General features: G+C 46.0%; 2 protein-coding genes and 1 non-coding gene across 3 annotated transcripts; 2 read left to right on the top strand and 1 right to left on the bottom strand.

The window, feature by feature from the left end:
• Window positions 1-259: 259 nt before the first annotated feature.
• On the bottom strand, window positions 260-317 carry LOC148669914 (U7 small nuclear RNA). The gene has a single exon (XR_015939052.1). It is a non-coding gene; the product is annotated as a U7 small nuclear RNA (small nuclear RNA).
• Window positions 318-6,523: 6,206 nt separating this feature from the next.
• LOC148669915 (uncharacterized) lies at window positions 6,524-7,296 on the top strand. The gene is made up of 2 exons (XM_088631009.1): window positions 6,524-7,081; window positions 7,183-7,296. The coding sequence occupies exons 1-2, from the start codon at window positions 6,524-6,526 to the stop codon at window positions 7,294-7,296; spliced, it is 672 nt and encodes a 223-aa protein (XP_088487135.1).
• A 74-nt stretch (window positions 7,297-7,370) lies between these two features.
• Window positions 7,371-8,881, top strand: LOC148669916 (zona pellucida sperm-binding protein 3-like). Its single transcript, XM_088632617.1, has 7 exons — window positions 7,371-7,474; window positions 7,552-7,726; window positions 7,804-7,921; window positions 8,120-8,220; window positions 8,298-8,371; window positions 8,528-8,710; window positions 8,790-8,881. Exons 2-7 carry the CDS (start codon window positions 7,602-7,604, stop codon window positions 8,795-8,797), a joined length of 609 nt encoding a protein of 202 aa, XP_088488743.1. The 5' UTR covers window positions 7,371-7,474; window positions 7,552-7,601; the 3' UTR covers window positions 8,798-8,881.
• The last annotated feature ends 209 nt before the right edge of the window (window positions 8,882-9,090 follow it).

Raw genomic sequence — 9,090 nt, forward strand, 5'->3', positions numbered from 1 at the left:
CTTTTTGCACATTTGTCACTGCTGACGTTGCTTTATGGGTCTATTTTCTATACTGTGCTGATCAATTGTAAATCAAATGGCAAAAAAGACCCGTTCCCACACCTAAGGTCAAATAGTAGGAATCAAAACTGTTCGAGTGTATGGAAGCACACAGCTTTATTAAGACTTCCAAGCGCAAGATCTTTTTAATCCTAAAAGACCCTATTTATGTTGTATGAGAAACATTAATATTAATACAGAATCTTTTTTCACAAAATAAATCGGCTTCCTGACTTCAGAGAGCCTTCTAGACAAATACTAAAAGAGCAAAAATTCCATTTGGTAAATGAAATGAAAACACATACCCTACCAAACCTTGAGTACAGGCCATTCAGGGTGATAATACAAAACCATTTATAATTCAACAAATAAAAGCTGTCAACTGGTAATCACAGCTACTCATAAAAAAACTGAAGTGGCAATACACAGTAGGTGACTCTTGAGTGCAAGTTAAATCCATGCAAGAAGGGGGTTTAGTGTTACATTTCCAAATCAGATATGCAAATGAGAGATCTGGCCCAGCCAATCTCAAAGCTCCCTTGGTCTGGAATGGAGCTGCTCCCCTCTTCTAGTTATTCAAACGGGTGTTAGTTTACACATTAGCACACTTCATCTAATTCAGTTGTTTCAGAAAAAAATAAACAAATAAACTGGATTTATTTGTTGGAGCTTCACCAATCTGTTTTTCCACCAAATAAATTGGCTTTCTGACTTCAGAAAAACCTTCAATTTATTTTTTAAGAACTATTTTAATTTCACAAACAAATACAAAGAATCACAAAATAGGAAACTTTAATAAATATACCCAAAACAATATATATGAAACCATCTCTTTAGGTTATAGTGCTCTAATAATGGACAGGGCCAGGCTACCTGCTCCCTTGACTGGAACCTCAATGCCTTTGAACACCCCCGTGTTCCTCAACCTCCTGTTTTTATTCCGTCAGCACCTCTGAACTCAGTTCCATGAAGGACTATAGAATACTGGCTTAGCCAGGTGCGAATGTCCTCCATCTTTGCAAACTCTGAGAACAAAACAACATGCACAGTTGAATATGGATCTTCCCATAGGCCTGAACTATCATTCTTTTTGACTCAAACAACTCCACACATTGTTCAAAGCGAGGGGAGGTAGCAGTAACAACTTCAAACGTTTTCTCCACATTCTACAGATCTCTAGAAATAGAGGAGGTCAGGCTGCAAAAGTGGGGGAATGGAAAAAATCTCCTCTCCAGAATGTGGAAATATTTTCCTGGGTTGAGTCCTTTTCTCTGCAAGTCACTCCTCCCCACCTTGTGCAGTGTAGTGATTGTCACATTCTCTTAACACACCAAAGGGTTTCAGTTCGAAAGCAGGAGGAAACAAGCTATCTCTTATATCAAAAGTTTAGCGCTCCCGACAGTGCATAACGGGGCTCTTTTCTACACTGAGATGCTTATTTGGAAAACATAAGGGAAGAGAAAAGTTTCCCTTATTGGGAGTTTAACCCAGGCCACCTGGGTGAAAATCCAGAATCCTAACCACTAGACCATACAGGAGCACACAGCCTCACAAACAATGTGTAATTTCTGTCTTTATAGCGCACTTGTTACATAGCTAGCTGGCACTCAGAGTACTGCAAGATCTATTTACTGAGAATTAGTTGAAGTATAACGTCAGGACTATAACCCCAGCTTTCAGGGGGACTGCAACCTTAACACAGAGCCTTAGACCACTCAGAAAAGGTTTGTTGGCTTTTATAAGTAATTACATGTGTGAAATCTATGTCTCTCAGGCCTGTGAGACTACATCACAGAAGTGCAAACTTGGAGGATGGGCTTAGTAGATAGGGCAACAATTGCGACACGCGCCAAGCCTCTTATGTCCACTGCACATGCAGACTTTGAAAGGGGTCTCAGATTTTATAGGTACTCAATTCTATACGACACTGGCAAGACGGAGTAAAGGAGCAGACCCTTTAAGAGACAAAAACAACACATTGTTTCAGCCAATGTTAATTAAAAGGGCAGCACAGCATTGGAACTTCTGTCACGGATGTTATAAGGGCATGCCGTGGAATGGCCAGGAGAGCAAAATAGGCCCTATGTGTAGTGGCAAAACGGGTGTTAGCCCATTTAGGAGGTCAGATGATGTCGGGTAGAAACTTAAGCCCTCAGGCCGCGGAGGAGATGGCCTGGTGCTAGGCAGGTCTGAAGACATATGAACCCTCAATACTGAATGAAGAGGAAAGGGTGACCCAGAAATATATAGCCCCAGACAAAGACAAACCAGAAGGACAAGCAAAGCACAGGGAAACTAGGCCAGGACAGAGTGGGAGCGCCCTCTAGCTGTAGAGGGTGTGACAACTATTAGTTTTGAGTGATTGAAATCCATTTTCAATGGTCTTTTTCCTGCTCATAACATTACCAGTGAGAAAGAGGATTGTGAAACCCCAATTGCTTAAACAGCGAGTGCGTTGGTGGTTATAGTAAGAAGTTTCCATAAAATGAAGCATTATATTTTTGTAATACGTTTAGTGCCTATAAAAACTATTCCCCCCTTGGCCTTTTCACATTTTATTGTGTTACAGTATGGAACCATGATGTATTTAACTGAGAATTGTTGCCACTCATCAACACAAAGTGCTCTATAATATCAAAGTGAAAAAATTCCAGACATTTTACTAAGTCATCAAAATAAAAAACACTAACCCTAACACTCAATACCCAGTTTATAAGGTGAAAAATTATGCTTGAAGCACAGCAAAGTTCTAAAACCAGCATTTGAAAAGCACCCAGAAACATAAAATGTCCATTTCTCAAAAGTAAAATCTTTAGCTTTGAAAGATTGTTATCCATGTTTTCATTTTTTCTTTTTTTACATAACATGCTTTCGAGAAATAAACTGCCTATTACAATGAAGGCAGCATTAGCAAATGTGCATCTAGCTTTGTTAAATAAAATCAGGATGTTTACCTATCTCAAATTGATCACTCTTTGCAGGCACACTACGGAAACCCGCGATGTGAGCTGGGAGAATTGACTCTTACAAAGAGTGTTGACCTAAGAGAAAAGGACTCCTCCTCCCAGTAATACATTTCCACATGTTGAAGAGTCGATTTTCCCCATTGCTTTCCCATATTTTTCGGTGTGGTTAGTGATCACTGCCAGTTATCTGCCAAGTCACAGTGAAACTGTTACAGTGAAAAGATTAATAATATTTATTTTATTGGAATACATGTGTTATGTCTCATTCTTACAAGCAATTTTTAAGGAAACACTAGTGTAAATTATAGTGTAAATAGACAGGAGCTATCATAATGTTAAATACTAGTTGTGATAGGTGAAGCTGCATCCAAGTGCTTGGTATGAATAGGTTATCTACGGAGTCTTTGACTTATCTACTCAGATGAGGAGCTAGATCAGTCCTTTTTTTCTCAATTTGAGTCACCATCAAGATGTAACATGGTCAAAGATGAACAGGAAACTTAATTAATGAGAACACCTGTATCACCCAAAATTGAATTCATAACCCTGAGATTAAGAATTCCATGCGCTACTGACTGAGCCAATCAGGCACTGGTTAAAGTGCCAATCTAGTCCCTGCTGACGTCAATTTGAAAAGGTATACTTGCTGGCTTTTAATCCTGTTTGGACCGGAGTCTAGTGAAGCACATTGTGTTCTTCATTGATTACTTAAAGCAGAGCAAATGTCAGTGTAGCAGCGATGCTTATTAATAAGAAAGAATTAAGTGTTCTGAGCTTTCCCAAATGGTCCCATCTCTGTTCATCTCTGTGGTGCAGCCACAGAGAAACTATTCATGCAGGCTGATTTAAGGTTTCCTTTGATAAGGGACAGCCCCCAAAGGGGGATGCACTTAGTTAAGCCTGGATATCATGATCAATGGTCATCCATTGGCGCCTATCTGTCTAGGGAGTGCCAGATGGACATCTGGACTGCATTCCTAAGTGTTGTCAGGAGTAAGTGACTCATATCTCACCTTGATCAACCAATCAGGGACTGGTAGGGCCGAGTAACCCAGGTGGGACTCTGATGCCAATGGAACTTTCAGCCAATCAATGAGCTGAAGTTCCTCCAGGTAAAAACAGGCAACACAGAGGGCCTGAGAAGATTCAGTGGAGAATTCTGTGGACTTTTCTAAAGGGAATTCAAAGGAGAATTCCAGGGCAGGACATCCCAGGAGCAGAAGGCTCCCAAGGGCAGGACATTCTCACAGAGCGCCTCCTGACCATCCTGAGACTCAGCCCGGACAACCACGGAGCGGCCAGTGTGTCGGAATGCCAGAACTTTCCTTTGTTCTAAGAGTCTAGAGCGGAGGTTGCCAGAGGGTAACCAGAGGATCCACCCGAGGTTAGCACCAGCAGCAGGCCTCGTGAACAGGTCAGAACTGTGGACAGCTGAATCACTATTCAGAACTTGCTCTTCATCAGGAATGAACCGGTCCTCTTCCTGACTTGCTGGGACCCACAGTCATCTTTTCTCCTGTGCGCAAACTTTGCTAGTTAAAGCCAACACTAACTAGCCGGTCAGTGAGCATCAGCAGCGCACCGTCGCAAGCCGCACAGCACAGCCTGGCACCGAGCCAGAGAGCGCGGATTTGACAGCAACAGCCTGAAACTGTTTCTTTGTGCCCGCAGGAGATCTGAATCCCCAGAGTTTGGATGAGTATTCTGTCACGACCACCAGTCAGCTGAGATCAACACGTAAGCGAGCCAATCAGCACCAGCAGCGGATTACTACTAACAAGCGCCGCCGCACGAGTTAACACACCTGCAATTGCTCTACCGTGCGGCACGCCGGGTTATTTATACCATTCTTACCTGATTCCCGTTGCTCGGTATTGAGTTCTCTACTTGTTGCTCAGCCTACCGTTCTTACCCCTCTTTTGCCTTCCTGGAATTCTGCCTGCACCTTTTGCCTTTGGACTTCGGATCTCGTCTCGCCCCTTGGATTGTTTGCTATCATTGCCTGTTTTGGATTTGACCCTGTAGCTCTCTTTTCGACCACGAGTCTGTCTCACGTTTTGGATTTTTCGCCACCAGTGCCTTTACCGGATCTCGACCTACCTTCGCCTTTGGACTACGACTCAGCTCCTGGATTTGCTTGGTACGTTTACTTACCTCCCTGCGACTCCTGCATCTGCATCGGATCCTTTTCACCTCTACAGAGCAGCGTTACATATTCAACTTCACTGCATTACTGCTCGAGAATTCAATTGTTATCCCAACCAGTTGATATCAATTTAATTCCTAAGAGTTATGTACTTGTTTTGAGTATCTAATGTAGAAGTTGTAACCAAGTTCACTTTATGAAACGGTCTAAATGAATGATATACTGAACGTATGTCCTCTTGATATATGTAACTCTTGGTAACTGACTGAATATATACCCTTTGTATTCTGATAACCCTCTCGATAAGATCTGTTAGGTTTATATGCATATTCCATATATTAAGAAATGTATCCTCGTGTATTAGTACCTGTGTGTGTGCGTTGTTTGAGTCATATCGCATGGTTGGATTCTAAAGCCATCAAAAGAATCAATTTTGTGATTTACTGCTACAATTAATAATTGTCCCAGTAAATGCCCAAACCCTTCAGAACTGGTGCCTTCAGAGAGCACACTACAGGGGTCAGAACAGGACTGAGCAGTTTGTGTTATTTTGATCTCTACTCTTTTGGACTTTCAAAATGCATTTTGCGGGTCAGTCTTTATCCTGACCTGAAGAAATCCAACAACTGAATTTCAAATTCTCTAAGACTGAAGGAATTCAGTCACAATTCTGTGATACCATAGCGCGTTTTTTTTTTTACTCCCTGGCGGAAATGGGCTTCCATAGGTTCTCAGTCCTGCGAAGCAAAAGCAATCTCTGAAAAATCAGACAAATTATTATCAGATCATGTCAAAAGCTGATCAGTATTTCTTTACTAGGAAGCAAAGAAATGCTTGTATTACACATTTTAATATGACATGCAATTACACGTGAAAAATAGTAAAATTATTTTCATTGCGGTACATGTTGATGGAACAGCCCCCTCGATAAAAGAAAGTGTGGACGGACTTGTCGCATGTTCCGTACTCTGTCTGACAGTGAGTTTAACACACTGTCCTCGGAAAATAGAAACTAATTGAACAATAAATTCATCTGAGCCAAATCTACACGTGTGGGTGATTTAATTTTGTCGTAATTGCATGGAACCCCTTCTGCTAAGGTCAGATACACACGGGAAAGTGTTCAGGAGGCTTCACGGAGTCCCGCCTCAGACTGGAAGCAGGTTCTTATTAGACGCTGAGAACAATCCGTGTCTCTGTGTGTAATTGATTGTGTTGATTGAGCGGTAGTGTGACCAGGTGTGTGGTAGCAGGTCCTGTCAGTATAAAAACCTAGTCACTTCATTCATACTTTATGCTCTCTTGCTTCAACACAGTTTGGTGGTTTACTTATTTTACTCCTGTAGCAATTAAGCGGGACGTTAATTTGGCGATGCGCTCGTTTCTCTTTGTGCTGTGCCTGTGCGCAGGGGCCGGGCTCCCCGCACTGATCTCCGCCGAGCCGGCTGGCTGGGACTCTCGGGAATTGGCGCTCCAGGCCGACTTCCCGGCTCCTGAAGACGCAGCCCAGTTGGAGGACATGAGCCTGGCAGATGCGCCCTCCGAAGACCTGTCTGCAAGCGAGAACGACTCGCAGTCCTTGGCTCCCGACTTTCGCCGCCTTCCCGTGTCCAGAGACGCATACTCGCCCTACTTCGACAAGGAGAAGATGAAGCCCGAAGCCGGCAGCCGCCCCTTACCCGCCTACATCAAGAGTGTTCTGTTCCCTCCCCAGCGAGGGCGGCAGCCGGCTCGCCCGGCCATAGCGGGCACCCGAGGAGTGGCCGTGTGGTGCGACTCCAGCAGGATGTACATGAGGGTCAGTCGGCTCCTGTTCGGCTTCAGCTGTCGGCCATCGGAGGTGACCTCGGGCAACTGCAGCGTCAGCCGAACCACACGCCGTTACTTCTACTTCATCTACGGGCTTCACGAGTGCGGCACCGAGCGATCAGTAAGCAGGTCTTCATCTACAGGCAGTGTATCGATCTGAGCTGTAGGGTTAGTGTCGGGGTTGCCTTTCCAGGGAATATCCCTTCCTCTGTGACCCTGCAGGTTGTCCAGGGCCGCCTGGTGTACTCCAACACTCTCCGCTATGCCCCGCCCTCCTCCAGTGCACCTGTGCATCGCTTCATTCCCTTCTCGGTCAAGTGCTCCTACAACAGGTAGCCAGGGCTCTGCCGCTGCTGAGAAGCTGCTGGGAAAGTGTCCAGAAGCCCCTCATCCCCTCTGTCCTGCAGGTTCCACTACTCCTTCAAGGTTGGCTATGTCCCCACGTGGGCCAGGAGAAGGACCTTCTTCAAGGACCTGAAGAACAAGCACAGCTTTGTGCTGCTCACCACCAACTGTAAGCTCCTTGAGCGAGTGGCTCCTCCTGCCTGCAGGGGGTGCTGTGTGCAGGTGTAATGGTGCCTCTCTCTCCAGCCCACTGGGTCCGGCTCTCTCCTAAGGATGAGTACTTCCTGGGTCAGCCCATGTACTTCCAGGCCACTGCCTACTTTGCCACAGCCGAGCAGAGGCTGTATATCCACTCGTGTTACGTAACGGAGAAACCAGACCAGCACTCGCAGACCCGTTTCCCTGTGATCGACAACTTGGGGTACGGCCCCTTCTGGGAGGAGAGGTGGGCAGGAGCCCTGAGAGCCTGCAGGGGTTCATCCTTGTCCTTGTCCCCAGGTGCATGGTGGACAGCAAGGCAGATGACTGCCTGTCCAGGTTTGTCCCCTCCAAGCAGAAGGATGTGCTCCGCTTCACAATTGATGCCTTCCTCTTCCAGAAGAAGCTGTCCAGTAAGGTACTGCTCTCAAAGGCTGCTCAGCCTTCTTGCTCTACTGATCCATTTTCCGCTTTCACATCCATGATCTAGATGTGAACTAGACTGTGGCAGCTGTAGTGCCTAGAGCTGCCAGCTTGCCTTCACTGATGGCAGAAGGTCCTTCTCTGTCCCTCTATTGGCCTTGATCCCTTAATGCTGTGACCTTCCCTCTTGTAGCATGAAGTGACTGAGCTGTACATGCACTGTGTCATGGCTGTGGCTCCTGCTAAAGCAACACCAGGGACCAAGTCCTGCACCTACAACAGGGAGGCGAAGAGGTACTTCTGCAAGGAGCCTGCTGAGAGTGCTCTGGGACATGCCAGCTGGAGGCCTCGCCTGTCCTCCTCTCCTCCAGGTGGGAGGAGCTGTATGGTGACCATGAGGTCTGTGCCTGCTGTGAGTCCAGGTGTGCTGGCAGTCGGAATGAAGGTGGGTCTGGTTCTCTATCCCTTGTGGATGCATCTCTGCCCAAGAGACAACCATGCTTGGACAACTGAGGAATGATCCCATGCTGGACAAAGGGACTGTTTAGATGAGTAGATGAGTATAGCAGATCCCTCACTCCTGGGTGTTACTTGTCCACAGGTACCAGGAGCCTGGTGACCAGTAGTCGGGTGGCTGTGGCACCAGTAGAAGCTCCTCTGGATGTGGGAGCTGACTGGACTGAGGATGAGGAAGGAGACCCTCAGAGCTCCAGTGAAGATGCTGAGAGCACCAGTGAGGATGTGGAGGGAACAGAGGACTTTGGAGATGTTGGCCAGTGGACAGGTAGGGTCTGGCAGGAGGAGCCCCTATAGGGGTGGGTGTCCTGCAGTTCAGCTGCATTGTTCTCCTTCTTCCTCCCCAGGTGCCTGAATGAAGGCTCCAGCCTGGCCCTTGTGACTCTCCTGCCTCCACTTGCCTTGTAATGGCAACATCTCAATAAAGCTGTGAAAGACCCTTCTGCCTGCTCTTGTTTCTTTATGGTTTATAGGTTTGAATGTGGTGGAAGAATTCAAGGGAAGTGAGACCCATTAATCAATGGAAGTATTTGTGGGGGTTCCCCTTTCAAGAATGCTTCCCATATTGCTGCCAATGAGGACTGAAAATGGCTGGAGTAATAAAGCGTTGAACTGGGGGAAGATGGCCGCACTGTTCCTTGGGCAGGG

This window comes from Lepisosteus platostomus, chromosome 5, assembly GCF_059453375.1.
Source record: "Lepisosteus platostomus isolate fLepPlt1 chromosome 5, fLepPlt1.hap1, whole genome shotgun sequence".
Lineage (NCBI taxonomy): Eukaryota > Metazoa > Chordata > Actinopteri > Semionotiformes > Lepisosteidae > Lepisosteus > Lepisosteus platostomus.

What these genes read in the sequence shown, in the direction of transcription:
- LOC148669915 (XM_088631009.1), top strand. Translation starts at nt 6,524, where the DNA reads ATGCGCTCGTTTCTCTTTGTGCTGTGCCTGTGCGCAGGGGCCGGGCTC. An exon ending in AGTGCGGCACCGAGCGATCA is followed by an intron (nt 7,082 to 7,182) that starts GTAAGCAGGTCT and finishes GTGACCCTGCAG; the next exon opens with GTTGTCCAGGGCCGCCTGGT.
- LOC148669916 (XM_088632617.1), top strand. Translation starts at nt 7,602, where the DNA reads ATGTACTTCCAGGCCACTGCCTACTTTGCCACAGCCGAGCAGAGGCTG. An exon ending in CCTGTGATCGACAACTTGGG is followed by an intron (nt 7,727 to 7,803) that starts GTACGGCCCCTT and finishes CCTTGTCCCCAG; the next exon opens with GTGCATGGTGGACAGCAAGG. An exon ending in TACAACAGGGAGGCGAAGAG is followed by an intron (nt 8,221 to 8,297) that starts GTACTTCTGCAA and finishes CCTCTCCTCCAG; the next exon opens with GTGGGAGGAGCTGTATGGTG.